Source organism: Silurus meridionalis, chromosome 4, assembly GCF_014805685.1.
Source record: "Silurus meridionalis isolate SWU-2019-XX chromosome 4, ASM1480568v1, whole genome shotgun sequence".
NCBI lineage: Eukaryota > Metazoa > Chordata > Actinopteri > Siluriformes > Siluridae > Silurus > Silurus meridionalis.
Window position 1 is genome coordinate 14047898 of NC_060887.1, and position 17343 is coordinate 14065240.

At 36.4% G+C, this 17343-nt stretch overlaps 1 protein-coding gene across 11 annotated transcripts in view; it reads left to right on the top strand.

Annotated features, from left to right (window-relative positions):
* The window catches only part of obscnb (obscurin, cytoskeletal calmodulin and titin-interacting RhoGEF b), a 58102-nt gene extending 41338 nt beyond the window's left edge, over positions 1–16764 (top strand). For 9 of the 11 annotated variants that reach the window (XR_006925635.1, XR_006925639.1, XR_006925637.1 and 6 more), the window contains 21 exons: positions 245–526; positions 2463–2544; positions 2759–2892; positions 3030–3227; positions 3338–3376; positions 3466–3564; positions 3729–3993; positions 4137–4180; positions 5157–5255; positions 6057–6113; positions 6812–6951; positions 7087–7287; positions 7370–7446; positions 8494–8661; positions 8890–9049; positions 9642–9758; positions 9945–10109; positions 10852–11010; positions 11165–11342; positions 11748–11860; positions 12239–12380. Coding sequence is in view for 1 of the 11 variants with exons in the window: in XM_046847875.1 (XP_046703831.1) it covers positions 245–526; positions 2463–2544; positions 2759–2892; positions 3030–3227; positions 3338–3376; positions 3466–3564; positions 3729–3993; positions 4137–4180; positions 5157–5255; positions 6057–6113; positions 6812–6951; positions 7087–7287; positions 7370–7446; positions 8494–8661; positions 8890–9049; positions 9642–9758; positions 9945–10109; positions 10852–11010; positions 11165–11346; positions 11748–11860; positions 12239–12406; positions 12508–12610; positions 12703–12832; positions 12988–13081; positions 13310–13352; positions 14023–15055 (4352 nt within the window). In the remaining 10 variants the exon portion in view is untranslated. Of the gene's footprint in view, positions 1–244; positions 527–2462; positions 2545–2758; positions 2893–3029; positions 3228–3337; positions 3377–3465; positions 3565–3728; positions 3994–4136; positions 4181–5156; positions 5256–6056; positions 6114–6811; positions 6952–7086; positions 7288–7369; positions 7447–8493; positions 8662–8889; positions 9050–9641; positions 9759–9944; positions 10110–10851; positions 11011–11164; positions 11347–11747; positions 11861–12238; positions 12407–12507; positions 12611–12702; positions 12833–12987; positions 13082–13309; positions 13353–14022 lie in introns of those variants that run through there. The other 2 variants (XM_046847875.1, XR_006925638.1) reach the window with 2 other exon arrangements.
* The last annotated feature ends 579 nt before the right edge of the window (positions 16765–17343 follow it).

The window sequence follows — 17343 nt, forward strand, 5'->3', positions numbered from 1 at the left end:
ATCTACAGCACAGGTTCCCAACCCTGGGTATGGAGCCCCCCCATCTTGCACATTTTTGTGTTTTTCTTTCTCCCAGCACAGCATTTCAGTGGGTGAAGTGTGTGTGTTACCAAAATCTGCAGGATAGGGGGTTCTCCTGGATTTGGGAAACTTTGATCTATAGTATTTAATTTGCATGAAACTATTGAGCTGCTCTGCTCTGAAGGCTCTGCAATGTTCTGTCATGTGTTCTTTGGGCTCACAGCAGCCCCAGTCTTTCTTACACAGCTTCAAAACCAGGAAGTCCCAGACGGATACCCGGTCAGCTTTGACTGTGTGATTATCGGCAAACCTTCTCCCAGCGTACGGTGGTTTAAAGATGGGAAAGTGCTACAAGAAGATGACCATTATATGATCAATGAAGACCAGGAGGGCTGCCATCAATTGATCATTACAACTGTACAACCATCTGACATGGGCGTTTACCGCTGTGTGGCTGAAAATGACAGTGGGATTGCTTCCAGCATAGCAGAGCTTAGGGTAGAACGTGAGTATGCTGTGAATAGAAAAAGGCACTCAAGAACGGAAAAATATGGAATAATGGATGTAATTTGAGCTTGGAGATCTTGCTTTCTTTTACTAATGCATACCAGTTTTGTTTATTGCATGTCTTTATGTGGATTGATACCACCAACTGCATTGACTCCATCTGAAAGTCTGGCAGTTCTTAATCAAAGTTGTGTTCAGACAAATCTGACTATATAACAAAGCACCAATAATTCATTAATCATCAAGTTTGTATTTGTCATGTGTGTACCATCAAGCTCACTCAAATTTTAACAGAATATTTTAATTTAGTTATAATAAAAATGTCTAGTTTGTTGATTTAGTTTATATGATTTTTTTTGTATTTTACTACTTAATATTTTAATAGACATGTGACATGTAAATAATTAAATTATGCATTTAAATGAACTTTGATAAATAAATGCCAGCATCTTTTTTCTGAAATAACTAGTCTTCTTAATGTAATCTTTTCACTTGCATGTTGAAAAAGCCAGAGTTTTTGGAGCTACATTATGTTAACATTATTTTTATGTCTATTATGTCAGTGACACCAGGCTTTTGTCATTGGTTAGGAAAAAACTGGTGTTACTTAGCCCACTAAATGCAGCATATTGTATACAAATAATAAACAGAAATATTCACCTTCTCATCTCATGTAACAATCTTAACAGTCCCCATATTTGTGAAAAACATTAATAATGCATGAAGTCCGAAAGCGTAAGAAGAAAGAGTTTAGCGAAACAGAATTGGGATCGGCGATAGATGAGAAAAGTAGGTAGGAGTACAAGAAGTTGCGGCAGAAGTTAAAGAGGGATGTGGCACAAGAAAAGGAAAATATGAGGAGCATTTGAGGAGCTGTATAAGAGATTGGACACTAAGGAAGGAGAAAATGATTTGTACTGATTGGCCAGGCAGAGGGACGGGAGAGCTGGGAAGGATGTGCTGCAAGTTAGAGCAATAAAGGATGCAAATGGAATTGTGTTAAATAGTGTTGAGAAGATGGAGGGAGTATTTTAAGTAGCTGATGAACGAGGAAAATAAGAGAGAGAGAAGGTTGGATGGTGTGGAGATGGTGAAACAGGAAGTGGATAGGATTAGTAAGGAGAAAGTGAGAGCTGCGATTAAGAGGATGAAGAGTGGAAAGTCGGTTGGACCAGATGACATACCTGTAGAAGCGTGGAGATATTTAGGAGAGATGCAGTGGAGTTTTTAACAAGATTGTTTAACAAGATTCTGGAAGGTGAGAAGATGCCTGAGCAATGGAGAAGGAGTGTGCTGGTACTGATCTTTACGAAAAAAAGAGATGTGCAGACCTGCAGTAACTACAGGGGAAAAAAGTTCCCTTTCAGGAACTCGAGCTGCGTCGAGATGCTTTGGGAATGCAAAGCATTTTGACGCAGTGTCTCGTTCCCTCAGGGAACTAGGGTTACATACGTAACCTAGAGACGTTGATTAGTCACACCATGAAGTTATGGGAAAGAGTAGTGGAAGCCAGGTTGAGAGAAGAGGTGACCATCTGTGAGCAACAGTATGGTTTCATGCCAATGAAGAGCACCACAGATGCCTTATTTGCTTTGATAATGTTGATGGAGAAGTATAGAGAAGGTCAGAAGTAGCTGCATTGTGTGTTTGTGGATTTAGAGAAAGCGTATGACAGGGTGCTGAGAGAGGAGTTGTGGTATTGTATGAGAAAGTCATGTGTGGCAGAGAAGTATTTGAGGGTGGTGCAGGACATATATGAGGACAGTGTGACAGCAGTGAAGTGTGCAGTAGGAACGTCCAACTGGTTCAAGGTGGAGGTTGGATTGCATCAAGGATCGACTCTGATTGGCTCGGGAGCAGCCCAAAGGAGAAGAAGAAGATGATGTATTATATATATATTATATAATGTATTATAACGCATTTTATTTTTGCAGTGTCCTGCAGCTCTGATTACGATACAGCAGCTGATGCCACAGAAACCTCTTCATATATTAGTGCTAAAGATTATGTCTCGAGGTAAAAATCATGCTATTTAAATATTAAATTAACTTCATAAATCTCCTACTAATTATGCTCAAGAGTAAAAATTATAATGATTTAATACTTTATAGTATACAGTGCTACATTCTATAATACTATACACATTCCTTACATAAATCTAATGCAGAATAACGCAAACCTGATTCAGCATGTAGCTTTTCAATCTTTGTGTTTTTGTTTTATTATGCAGTTCTGAGCACAGAGACACAGAAGCATTTGAATCAGTGGTGGAGGACGAGCAGCTTCCACAAGTGGTGGATGAGTTACATGACCTCTGTCTTAGTCCTGGAGCACCCATTGCAAAGATGAGCATCAGAGTCAAAGGTTAGATATGTTGAGATTTTGTTTGATTTTCATTACCACTGAGGTATTAAAAGAATAAAAACATTGTTTCTGCTTATTTTTTACAACAGCATGCAAGGTTAAAAGTTGAGCTTTATGGTTTGTGTTGAATTTTGTAGGATTCCCCAAACCTACGGTTTACTGGTTCAAGGACGGTGTGGCGTTATCACCTACAGACAGGATTTTACTGTTAACAGAAAGAGACGTATACAGTCTGGAGATTGTGGAGGTGAAGTCTGAAGATAGTGGCGAGTATTCTGCATACATCAGCAATGCAGCTGGCGCTGCCTACTCTTCTGCACGCTTGGTAGTGCTTGGTATGTGAGCCTGTAATATTCAACAGTGAATTTAAAATGTCATTTAGGGCTGTGCCTTTTTATAACATTGGAATCTAATGTTGTTTATGTACATAATTTCCTTATTCCAGGTCCAGGTAATCGCATACCTGAAACTCTAAAGACTAAAGGTGTGTACGAATATGATTTTTTTAAAGTATTGGACGTTGGAATTTTTTTTGTTGTTGTTGTTTTTGATCTTTTTTTTTTCATCTCACAGACTCCAAAGAACCCTTGGTACCACCACGTTTTCTGGAGAAGTTCTGCAACCGGACAGTGAAACAAGGAGCAAGCATCACACTCTCTGTCAAAGTAGAAGGTGCTGTATTCTTTATTAACATTTATTCAGTACACCACAGGATAGTATACAGCAGGCTGTAGTTTTTAAATAAAGTGCTCATTCTAACAATCATAGTATAATCTTTGTTCTGATGTTCTCAAATTATTATGGAAGGGTTTGTTCTTTTTTTTTCACCCCTATAGGCTCTCCAACACCATCTGTGAACTGGCTGAAAGAAGAGGCAATGAAGGATGTTTTGTGGATCAAAGCAGACACACCGGGATACAAGATTGCCAGCTCTGGCTTTCAGCACAGCCTAATCCTGATGGATGTAGGGAAGGAGCATGGCGGCACCTATACCTGCATCGCAAGCAACCGTGCCGGCCAGTCTGTAAACACTGCTCGTCTGGATGTGGACCAAGGTTTGACCACTGTCCCAGCAGGACAGCAAATCACCATCACACCAGAGTAAGCTCAGGAATAATAACATTCAATTAAAATGCAATAGTTTCAACTGGGAGTGTTGGCTAACTATAAAATAGATATAAAGTGTTGTGAATAAGGCTATAATTATGTGATTTTCTTGTGTTTCCTTTTGTGTTCATTTACAGGATTTGTGGGATTAGAATTAGCCCCCCAGAGGAAGAAGGCAAAGGTAGAAGCGTTTTTCCATAAACATTGTCCAGTTTAAACTCTAAATAATTTCCCATCAATGTTCGTAAATAAATTTGTATCTAACCTGGAAATTATGCAAGCTAATGCTAAATTATTATATCTTATACCACAAACAAACACACTGTTGTAATCTGGACTCGTAATTCGTTAGTTCAGGCTGTAGTGAATTGATAGGAACCTCATAATTGATGAATATTAAAATAGAATAGCCTTTATTTGTTACATATACATTACAGCAGTGAAATTCTTTCTTCACATATCGGAGCTTATTTGGAAGCTGGGGTCAGAGCACATGGTTAGCCATGATACGGCACCCCTGGAGCACAGAGGGTTAAGGGCCTTGCTCATTGACCGAAGAGTGGCAGCTTGGCGATACTGGGCCTTTAGCCCCCGACCATACGATCAGTAACTCAGCACCTTAAGCACTGAGCTACCGTTCCCCAATATATTAATATTAATAACACAATAATTTACTCAAAGCAATTTAGCAAAGAACTATTTTTTTTGTATTTAATGGATAGTTTACAGAATGTGGTTTCAATGGTAATAGTTTCTTATAAACTTGTTAAAGGTAAAATGAAAAACATTATTTAAACCTGTTTTAAATTAAAATTCATACAGTTAAATTGAATTACTTAAAACTAGCTTGTTTCATGGATCTTCATCAGGCAGTGTAACTGTAAATGGTTGAAATTCATAGATATAAATGAATCAAAACAATGGTATTTCTGTGGTGTAAGAAGTAAAGTTTGATCCACTACTTGATTTCCATCAAGCTTCCATGTCTTGATTGTGGGTGCAGTAGTTTCTGTTTGTTGCAGCATCTTTCTATTTGGCTGTTGATCACAAAGTAAAATTTCAAGTTCAATCAATCTTGTAATTTAACTATATGTCAAAAAGGTATATGCTCTTTACAAACATTTCACCTGATGTAGAAATCCTTCTTGATCTTGCAGGAGAGTCTAAACTATCTTACCTGGCTGGAGTCGATAGTGAATTCTTACAGAAGCTCACGACCCAAATCACTGAGATGGTCTCAGCCAAGATCACACAAGGTGAGAGAGAATTTCACAGTGTTGCAGTGACAATTTTAACACCTTTTAACCAATTTAGTTTCTTCATCCAATACTTAACTACATACATGCATAACACACATTTTAATAAAATAAATATACATTTAATGAATACTTCCTGTTTTTTTGGTAGGGGTGTTCCAAATGAAACATCAAGTATCTAATAACAATGAAAAGTTTGACGTAAACATTTATCTAAACCTAACCTTAAAATATTTAGAAATGAGAACAAATTATTCTAGTCATTGTATTATATTTACTCTTTATTTAATATAATATAGATATATTTTCGATAATAATAATAAATAGTAATAATGATACTTAGGATTCATTCTTGTTCTAATAAAAATAAAAAGTTTTAAAAAGTGGCAGACTTTTAACTGTATCATTTATAATGAATGCTACATAACATAAGCATAATAAATGCATGTTGACTGCTTTGTTGTTCACTAACAGTACATTTAATAAAAACTTTATGAAATTTATTTATAAAAAAGTTGTTTTTAAAAAAATACTATCCTTTAAACGTTACAATTTTTTGTAGGTTTTGTAGAATTGAGAGACATATAATACACAGCTGAGTAAATTATGGGGGTGTGGTTGTATGTTTAGTTTACATTTATTTTGTTCAATATTATTAGTTTTAATAGCTATGCCACTTTTTCCATCCATTCCTGACTCCATTATCCCATCCTTACCTTGTCACTCATTCACTCCTCCCTTTGCACCTTCACCTCGCTCACAGTGGCTCCACACACTCACTAAAACTGATTTGTTATTCAGACAGCTTACAGAACCATCAAGTGCTCCAGTGGATGAAAACATGGCCCAGAGTGACCAGTATGTATCCAATGAAAAATCAGACAAAACTGCAGAATCTTCACCTTTTTATTTTCACCTGGGTGCAATTACTGTTTGCTTCACTTTCATCTGATCTTTGTGCAGAAATTTCCTGATTATTTTATTAGTAGTGTATATTATTATATTATTACCCAAACACTTTTCTGCTTCACAACTGGATACAAATTCAATAACAGTTACATCAGTGCTTTTAATGACTTTGGTTTAAAAATGTATCTATCTCTCTCTCTCTCTCTCTCTCTCTCTCTCTCTCTCTCTCTCTCTCTCTCTCTCTCTCTCTCTCCCTCTACAATTACAATTTCTCTGAATACCTGTCCTTATCACTCTCTTTCCTTCGCTATCTTATTTCTTTCTCCATTTTTTTCTTTCTCCTTTTCTCAAAGACTGTTTTACCCTTTTTCTCTTAATGTGTCTATCTCTCTCCTTTTCATCTTTTCATCTCTCTTTTTTCCCTCCTTTTTACGGGGAGTGATGGAGGATCGGTGCCATATTATTGTATTTTTTTCTAATTGAATTCTAAGATGTGATTAATATTATATTAGACAGGTAAAATTAAGATGTTAAATATCAAATCTCTTTTATCTTTGTGTGTGCGTGTGTGTGTGTGTGTGTGTGTGTGTGTGTGTGTGTGTGTGTGTGTGTGTGTGTATATATTTGTGTCTGTTTCTCTCTTTCAGCCTCATTACGCGTGCCGGGTGCTGACAGTGATGATGAGAGTAAGACTCCGTCTCCGTCTCCCTACCACGGCCGCTCACGTCCTGCTTCGCTGATTGCTGATTCTTCCTCAGAATCTGATGAGGGTGATGCCCGAGGAGAGGTAACACACACTCTACTGACATACTTTTAGTTATTTGTGAAGAGAATAATTTGTTTTTTTAATAATGTGATATATTTTGTATTGTATTTCCAGATGCTATCTTTACCAGATTGTCTTTATCGTTTCTCTGTGCAGATGTTTGACATCTATGTAGCAACGGCAGATTATAACCCAATGGGACTGAGTAAAGAGAACATTGCTCTAAAGGAGGGGCAGTATGTGGAGGTCCTGGACTCGGCTCATCCGCTCAAATGGCTTGTCCGCACGAAACCCAACAAAACCACACCCTCACGTCAAGGCTGGGTCTCTCCAGCATACCTCGACAAGAAGCTAAAGGTTAGAACAGAGATCTTTAGTGCTTAAAAATGATGGAAGTTAAGAAGAAAATGAATAAATGCTGAAAGGTGTGGTTTTATAGATCTCTCCAGATACAGGTGAAGTCCCAGAGAGCACAGGAGAGGAGGTTTCTGAGGGAGAGTACAAAAAGAAGCTCTGGTGAGTTCTCTATCTCAAGCACACACATCCACTACAATAAAGCCAGGTTTGAAAATAGACTTGCGCAAAGATATCAACACACGCTGTATAATCTTATGTCACAGAAGCACACATTCTAAGATACCTTATCAAGTGTCTTCCACTGTATGAGTACAGAATTATGAACACCTTTTGATACAGATGCTTGCAGTACATTATTATACCCTATGACACAGATGTGCACATTTTGACACCTTAGAGCTAAGTTTTTTGTTTTTTTAAAGTAATATACCTGACAGATACACACACTATAATATCTTAAAACCTAGTTTGCTCCTAGTTTGCCTTGCAATGAAACACAATATATTCCAATGAAAGTGTGCAAATGTTATGATGCAGGAACCCTAATGATGTCGATGTGTATTAAGTGATATGTAGTTCTGCAAACTGTAATATACTTTAGGACCCAGGTGCACACATTGTGTTGACATCTTGTCACACATGCTGTACAATATATCAAATCAATCAAATCAAATACACATATATACAGGGTACGACATGCAGTAAAATGCTTTTTACGACGGTCTGGCATGAGGGAATAGAATGGGGAGAAAAAATAAATAAATAAACCAAGAAAAAGAATATATATATTTTATATATATATATATATATATATATATATATATATATATATATATATATATATATATATATATATATATATATATATACACATACATTTATTAATAAATAATAATAATAATAAAAAGGGCTCACATTATTATAACTTAGAAGTCATGTGTGTACTCTATGATGCCTTACAATGCAGCACTGAACACAATGATATTTTACAATGAAGTTGCACAAACTCTATACCTTAAACTACTATACTTTACAAAACACTGAACAATGCAGGTGCTCACCCTGTCCAGAACTCTTATTTAGTTTTAGAGTATATAATTCAGATGTCATCCGGCAAAAAGAGTAATGACTAATAATCTTGTTTTAGATTATTGTTGGTTGGTTGATCTGTCTGCCATGTCTGTTATCCTCATGCTCTATAAAAAGCCAACTCATTCAGGAGCTCATAAGCAGTGAGAAGGAGTTCATAAAGGAAATGGACTTTGTTACATCGCACCATCTAAAGCACATTGAGGAGGAGAGCACACCACCTGAAATCCGCAGCCACAAAGACAGCATCTTCCGCAACATTAGTGACATCTCTTCGTTCCACAGGTAAGTGATGAGGGCTTAAATATATTATTGCAGTGTGGTAAACTACAGACTTTAGAGGGATATCATTCCAAAAAACAAGATTAACACAGTTCATGCAAGGGTGTCAACTTTAGGTTATTCTTGTTTTAGTTTTGTTAAACGTTATTGTATAATGTATTAACAAGAATGTCTAGATTAATATTTCTGGCCCTCAAATTATTTGTTTGTTCTTTACTTTGTTCTCTGTAGCTCTTTTCTCCCTGGGCTGCAAAATTGTGACACTGATGATGACATAGCCATGAGCTTCCTAAAAAACACAGAAGGATTTGAGAACTATTTGCAATACTTAGTAGGTCAGGCAAAGGCCCAGGCTACCATTAGTGTAAAAGATGTTCATCAATATTTCAAGGTGAGAGCATTTAAATGACGAATATGTAATCATACCATACTCTTACTATACATTCAGTATTGTATTTCTTACAGATGATTAATTCCTGATTTATTGGCACCCTTAATAAAACTGTTAGTGTGTGGAATGTCTTTTGTTTTAACATAATATGTTGGTAGTATTAGTATTTTGGGAATTTAAACTACTGAAACTTAATGTTTGCTATAGTGTTTAATTTAAATATTTGCATTTTGATAAACCTGCATAGAAAAATGTTTTTAAAGTTTTAACTTAAAAAAGCAAGTTACACATATAATATCTTAAAACAGCAACATATTAAGTTGAAATTATTATATAATAACACAAGTTAAAATAACAACAATTTTATTGTATATTTTAAGCATATAATTTGTAAACAAATCATTGTGGCATGGTTGTCAGTCTGACACCAGGCTTGCTTGTCGATATAAATACAATTTGCTATTTGCATTTAAATTTGCAAATAATATATCACATAATATAACCATCATAATGTGTAAGTAGTTTATGTGGCTTTAAAATGAGCAGTGTACATGTAAAGCATGAAATGACTGTCTCCGTCTTTATCAACTAGAAATACACAGATTCAGAGTTGGCAAATGTGGACCCTGCAGAAGGTCCAGTACTGAGTGTGAACAGTTATCTTCAAAAACCACTAGATAGAATCCATAAATACAAGGACCTCTTAAAGGTAACATACTTCTTTTATAAATTACTAATTATTGACACTATGTGTGTAGTTTTTAAATTATACTTTTATCAGCTATTGTTATTTGTTTTATCTCAGTATCAAAATTATTATTTGTTTTCATTTTAACAAATTGAAATGTGCATAAAGCAGCATTGATGTGGTTTTGGAATGTGGTGTGGCCTGTAGGAGATGATCAAAAACAAGGCGAGAAATGGACAGAACTGCTGTATTTTAGAAGAGGCCTATGCCATGGTTTCTGCACTTCCCACACGTTCTGAAAACACCCGTCACGTCTCCCTCATTGAGAACTACCCTGCTAATCTGGAAGCTTTAGGAGAGCCCATAAGACAGGTACTGAGGCACACACAAATACACACACACACACACACACACACACACACACACACACACACACACACACACACACAATGTCTGGGTTGTTAGTGGACATTAAGGAATTGCATTAAACACATTTTACATTAAGGTCTGTCCAGATGAAATCGCTAAAATATAAAAAATTTGAACCTTTTAGAAGTTAGGTCCTCAGTATTTACTAGAGTCTCTGAAGGCTTTTTTATTACTTTTTTGGCTGTAGACTAACTTAATCGCACTTGTCCACTGGTAATTAGCTATCTAAACACCTTACTGCACTTGCACCCACGTTCCTGCTCATTTTCAAAGCTGTAACCATTTAATGAAAAATGACAAACAAATATGACACAAACAATCAACGGTTAAGGTTTATTAATTTGATTTGATTACTAAAGGCTTTTACCTGAACCTCATAACAGCCTGGATTAACCCATGCATAAATCTGGTGAAATTATATTTTGTGTATGTGTAAAGGAAAAACATGCCACAAGACACCTATTTATTTTTTTCTGCAAGCTTGTAGTTGAGATGAAGAACACATATAATGACACAATACTGGTTGTAATCATTTTCCCAAGCAAAAGTTCAAATTTAAAAACATATAATAGAAAAAAACAGAAATAAGTAATCATACATTACATTTGTGAATTTGCCTCAGGTGATGTATATTTGTTTGTCTCTGCATTATTTAAGAATAGAATTGGGGTTTTGTTTGTTGCAGGGTCCATTCATAGTGTGGGAGGGTGCTCCAGGAATCAGATCCTCTTCAAGAGGCCATCACCGCCATGTCTTTCTCTTCAAAAACTACGTCATCATCTGCAAACAGAAGCGAGACGCAAACTCAGATGTCCAAACCTACACATTCAAGAATATGATGAAGGTAAAAAAGAATATCTACTTCATCCCAATCTGTCAATCATTTTCTCATAACAGCAAGACATGAAGTGTTTTACTCCTTACTCAGTGCTGTCAAGATTGTGCGCACGCGTTTATGTGTTTTTTATTTTATTTTTTTAATACTTTCTGCCTTTCAGCTCACCAACATTGACGTGAATGAAACTGTGGAGGGAGATGAGAGGGCGTTTGAGATTTGGCATGAGCGTGAGGACTCTGTGAGGAAGTACACACTGCAAGCACGCACAGTCATTCTGAAGAACTCCTGGATCCGTGAACTCCGCAACCTCCAACAACGCTACAGCATGCCAGCATGGAGTAAGTACCTCACATTCCACACCACAAACTTTTTTCCTGATGTTACCTAATTACATTTTTTTTTATCTGCCACATATTCCAATTTGTTAATGTTTCAAAATTGTGTGGAATTGTTGATTAAACGAATTGAGTCTTCAACTATATCAGTGCTTTATAGTAGTCAAGGGTAAAACTGTAACTTTATGGGGATTTTTGAAATCCAGAAAGGTACGGTTTTAGGGTTTAAACTTAATAGTAGAGTTTAGTAAAGTATAGATCATGTATTAAAAAAAAAACTTATGTAGTCTTACTTATTAAAAATGATCAATATGCATAGTAATAAAATATTTTATATAAATTGTGTGTGTGTGTGTGTGTGTGTGTGTGTGTGTGTGTGTGTGTGTGTGTGTGTGTGTGTGTGAAAAGGTCCACCGATTTTGAAGCAGTGTTGACTGACTGCACAGCTGAATTGGGACAGACAGTTAAACTGGCTTGCAAAGTCACTGGATCTCCAAAACCCGTAGTAGCTTGGTTTAAAGGTGAGCACATCACTGGTTCTTTATGAATTTATCTGCTTCAATTCAATTCAACTCAATTCAATTCCGTTTTATTTGTGTAGCGCTTTATACAATGGACATTGCCCCAGAGAAATAGAGTTTATGAAGTTGGAATGTGTAAATTTAGTGCCTATATGTTTGTTCCTTATAAGTTTATAACTACTGAGCAAGCAAGTGGCAAATGTGGCTAAGAAACCTTGAGAAAAAAACTGATTCAAAAGGGAATTCATCCTCATCTGGGAGGCACTGAATGTCCATTCCTTAGTACAGTTTACTATACAAAAAATGCAGTCATTTGTCTAATGCATATTAGACTAATGATATGCTGGTCAATCCTAATGCATATATATGATTTTGCAGATGGCCGAGCGGTGGAGATCGACCCTCACCACATCATTATTGAGGACCCTGACGGTTCTTGCACCCTTATCCTAGATAATATGACTGCTGACGATTCTGGCCAGTACATGTGCTTTGCTACAAGTGCTGCAGGAAACGCCAGCACTCTGGGCAAGATTATAGTACAGGGTAGGCTTTAGGACCCAGGTTCTACTATTTGTATTATTAGTTATAACAATGTGAAATAAATCTTGTTAACATCTTTTTGTTTGTTTGCGTTGCTTCTGTAGTGCCGCCACGTTTTGTCCACAAGTTGAGAAACGCTGTGCACATTGCAGGAGAGGATGCTCAGTTCACATGTACAATACTAAGTGCTCCAAATCCAAAAATAAGGTATAAGTATTTTGATGCCTCATTTATATTTGTTACACGACACAAATGTTGCATCATCTGTGTTCTCTTTCTGTGTTCCTGCCCCTGTTCAGGTGGTTTAAAGATGGCAGACTGCTCACAGACCAGGAAAAGTATCAGACGTACAGTGAGCCACGTAGCGGTGTGGTGGTTTTTGTTATTAAGAACCCCGGAGAGAAAGACCTGGGCCGTTATGAATGTGATGTATGATATTGCATAAACATAACTGCACATTTCATTCATCTTTAAACAGTCATGAAGTGTAGTTTTGGTAGAACAGTAGATCAATCACTGTGATTTTACTTTCTAATCACTCAGAATTCAGTTTTTATCACCAAGATTTTTTTTTTTCTTTCTAGCTCTCGAACCGGCTTGGCAGTGCGAGGTGTGGGGCAGAGCTGGTTCTTCCTACAGTTGCAATGGCAGGAAGAGAGCAGGCCATCTCTATTGAAGGTAAAGATGATGATTTAAAGTCAATTATTGATAATGAAATTGTGACAGTAAGACTCTAGCAAAAACCCAGGACGAGAACCCATTGAATTAAACTTTTTTGAATTTGATTATATTACATATATTATGAAAAATATTTTTTTTTATTTATTCTTAAAAACCTGCTCCTTTCACTGTGCCAAATTTTTATTAATTATAATTTCATTTGTGTGGGGTTTTGTTTTCTTCTAGTTACCGAACAAGAAACTAAAGTACCAAAGAAAACCATAATCATGTAAGTTAAATTTTTTTTTATTGTATTTGCATTTCTATCAATTCAGTACAAAAAGTAAATACACTGTGAATGTAGAATTAAATCAAGTACAAATGTAGGCTATTTATTCATGTTTATCTATTATAAAAAAAAAAAATTATAGACCAAACCTATTTTAATAGTTTTTGGTGTAAAAGGTGTAAAATACAAAACCAAGGCCAGAGGCTGTGTCAGTACTTGAAACAATTGTGTTCTCTACCCATCCATTTATCCATTAAACTATCCATCTATACATCCATCCATCCCCCATTTATTAATTCACTCACTCACTCATTTACTCACTCACTCACTCAATCACTCACTCACTCACTCACTCATTCATTGTGTAACATTGTTGAGATTTGTAATGCCTGAAATCAGGAAATCAGTTTTCAGTCCCTTAAGCAGGATGCCTTGAGGACTTGACAAAACATGTTAATCATAACTAGCTGTAAATAGTCAATAGTAAAATTTGTTGCCAACTGTTTAAAATGTTGTTAATACCTTATTGCAGCAATTGCAGTTATTTTCATGGTTTAAATATTCTTTTTTATTTTGTACTTCATCAATAGAAACCATTAACAGTTAACTGTAACAGATATTTATTGTATATACAGCGATTTGCAATTGTGAACTACAAATCCTTTTGCAGAGAGGAGACCATCACCACTGTGGTAAAGAACACACGAATGAAGCGCCATGCCTCTCCCCGCACATCCTCCATGGGAGTTTATCGCTCTGAAACCTCCACCCCTGAACCCCAACGACAGAGAAGAACACTGGCAAGAAAAACCGTCCCCACTCTGTATGTGACAGAACCTGAGGGCGCCACAGCCAGAAACCCCAAATGGGTCGAGGTGGAAGAGATTATTGAGTATAAAGTGAACAAGTCACCAAAGCTGCCGAGGAGAAGAGGTGCTTCCCCCAGCAAGAGGCAACCCCCTGATAACCCTAACATTAACAACTCTAACAACAAGTTAGTAGAGGCAATGGAAATGTCTGGAGCTGGCATGGACTCGCAAAATCTCTCTTGGAACAATGAGGCAGCAAACGAGTCAGAAGCTGAAAATGTGGGTTCTGCAGAAGTGGAAGTTGTGGAATTTGATCAGCCATGCCTCTTGACAGAAATAGACACTGACTCCGATGATAATCAGGCAGCTGGGTTTGAGAACCACAGTAATGATCCCTTAGATGGTGGGAATAAAGTGTTCACCCTGGAAGACCTGGAGGATTATGTTCCTAAAGAGGGTGAGACATTTGGTTGTGAAGATTCAAACGTACCTCCAGAGAAACCGTGTGAAATTTCTGTTCTGCAAAGAGAAATTAATGAACCTACCGTAGGGCAACCTGTCCTGCTAAATCTGGGCCGTCCACTAGCAACACCAAAAGTGCGTCCAGGGTTCTTCAGTCGATTTAAAGAGCACTTCTCTAATGCCTTTACTGACCCATCTTCAGCTGGGTCAAGCAGAGAGAAGATAATACCAATTCGTGTCAGTGGACTCTCTTACAGCCAGTCTACCTCCATTCCCGGTCACAGGAAGGTGGAAGTAACTCGTACGTACTGTTCTGAGGTTCAGCGAGGGACAGCTGGTGGTCAACAGAGCTTCAAAGCCCAAATCTCTGCACCAGTCGGACAACCGGTAACCGTTTCGATCCCCAAGATGAGCCAGTCTGGAAAGCCATAACCAAGAAGAAACTAGTCAAAAATGTTGAAAAGGAACCCATGTACCCAGTCTTGTCTTAAAGCCCCTGTCAGCTTTTACAAAAAATTTTCTTCCTTCTAGCTATAGATTCCATAGTCAATTTTTTTGTCTACAAAAGAAAGAACATTAGTTCCTTACTTCATGGCTGTTTCAAATCAGACAGGAGCGTATAGGAGAAAGGTGACCTCAGGTAACACTGTCTACCAATGTGAATAAAATGATTTTTCGCTTACTGTGTATTTTACATACACTATTTTGCACACACTATGTTTTTTTTTCTACCCCAAAGTTTTCCCTAATATGTTTTGTTTAAATCTTCCTAATCCTATTTATCACAAAACAACATGAACGATTTTGGTAACATTATCAGATAGCAAGAATCATGGAATGGATTTATGACTGCATGTTTCTAAAACGATGAAGCTTTAACATCGTTTTGAAGAAGTAGGTGGCCAACACTTTTCTAGGTAACAATTTTATTAAGTTTATTAAGTAAGTTTATTAGGAACAATACATTTAATAAATAATTCCCTCTCTTTGAACAGAAAACAGTGTGCAAAATAAAGTTTTGCTTGTACGCAGTCAATGAAGTGCTGATATAAATTTTCATCAGATTGAAACATTTAGTAAAGATAATGTACATTTTTCTTGTATTTTGAATAAAATGTTAAACTATTGTTTAACTTTGATTGCTGGGGGAAAAAATTAACATTAAAAAATACTTTTGCTTTGCTTTGCCTTTTGAGGTAATTCTGGCATAGTCTTCATTTATTAATATAGCTAAGTAACGTCCATGTTTGATGGAGGCTTCTAAGTAAAACATATCGTTTAAATCTTGAGCAAAAATGCAAATGGGATCATTCCATATTTTACAGAAGGTCCCGAAAAGCCCTCGCATAGGGCAACTAGGGGCTACAATGGCATAAGGCTTGAAGTTTTAAGCTTGAGGCTTGTATTTTTAATGATTGATACACAAGAAAGTTGGATGTTTAGCATGTCCTAACATATTATACCAAAGTACCTGCAATAATAAGCATCCTTAATATTACCATGAATGCTTTGTTTGAAAGAAAATGTACATGACAAGACCTACAGTGCTAACCAGTGTGAATGCTGATACCTGATACACTTGTAGTAGCACCACACACATCAGGGTTGCAATATTATCCTGTTTGCATGTAATCGTATGCACCTGTGCAATACGTGTTCTTGATCAACTTGTGATTCAATAAGTTCTGTTTAACTGTAGTGTGTTCTTGGAAATGGTTTATGCTCTGAAATATACTAACAAGTTCAGCAGTGTGTAATCTGTACACTGTTTTACAGTGCATGTCTTTACCATGTCTCAAATGCAGTACTGTATCGTATTTATGAATATATGTAAATGTATTCGCGTGTGGTGTCCTCTGTTGTTGCAGCAGAGACTTTTATTTAGCTTAAAAAAATATATTTTGGCATGAGTTATTTCTATAAATTGAGAAATTCTACAGTAGTATCTATCCTCTAAAGTCTGTTTTAAAGTGCACTAGATGATGGAATTGTGTTTACACGTTGGTTGGTGTGTGTTAGTGAAAATGTTAAGACACCTAGTGTAAATGACTGTAAATGAGATACTCAAATTCATAATAAAAAATCGTGTGTCCTGCTAAGTATAACTAAATTAAATTGTATTTCTCCTTTGGTACAGTCAACATGCTTACCTGTTTTCTTTAAAGCCATAGGATATTCATATATTTTTTTTTTTTTACATTACTGGCCCCCTCTGGTTGAAACATGGTATTGCACCAGTAATTCTGTGCAAATGTCACAGCTGTTCATAAAAAGCAATGGGACATATTTCAGTTAGATTCCTGGTTAAAAAAGAAAGAAAAACTAAGAATGTGAGTCAGTGGTAAAGCTACTTGAGAAGTTAAATTAACATAAAACAAAGTCTAACGTCAGAGAAATGTAACAGAAATAGTAGCTTTTTAAAGTAAAGGTAGCTTTTAAAAAGTCCTATGGTTTTCTAGTCAGATTTACACACAATATTAGTTCAATTTTTACATATTTGTTTGCAAGGAAACCCTCATGAACGTAGAAATAGCATGAAATACAGGGTTAATAATTGAGAATCGAAATCAGGACCCTATAGCTAGAATAGCACACCTCAATCTATTCTTAACTAAAAACCCTTCACATCAGAGCATCACCACACCCCTTACTTACCAGTTAGTCATCATTATAACCCTTGTAGAAAAATTATATTAAATGTTTATGTGTGAATCTTAGTG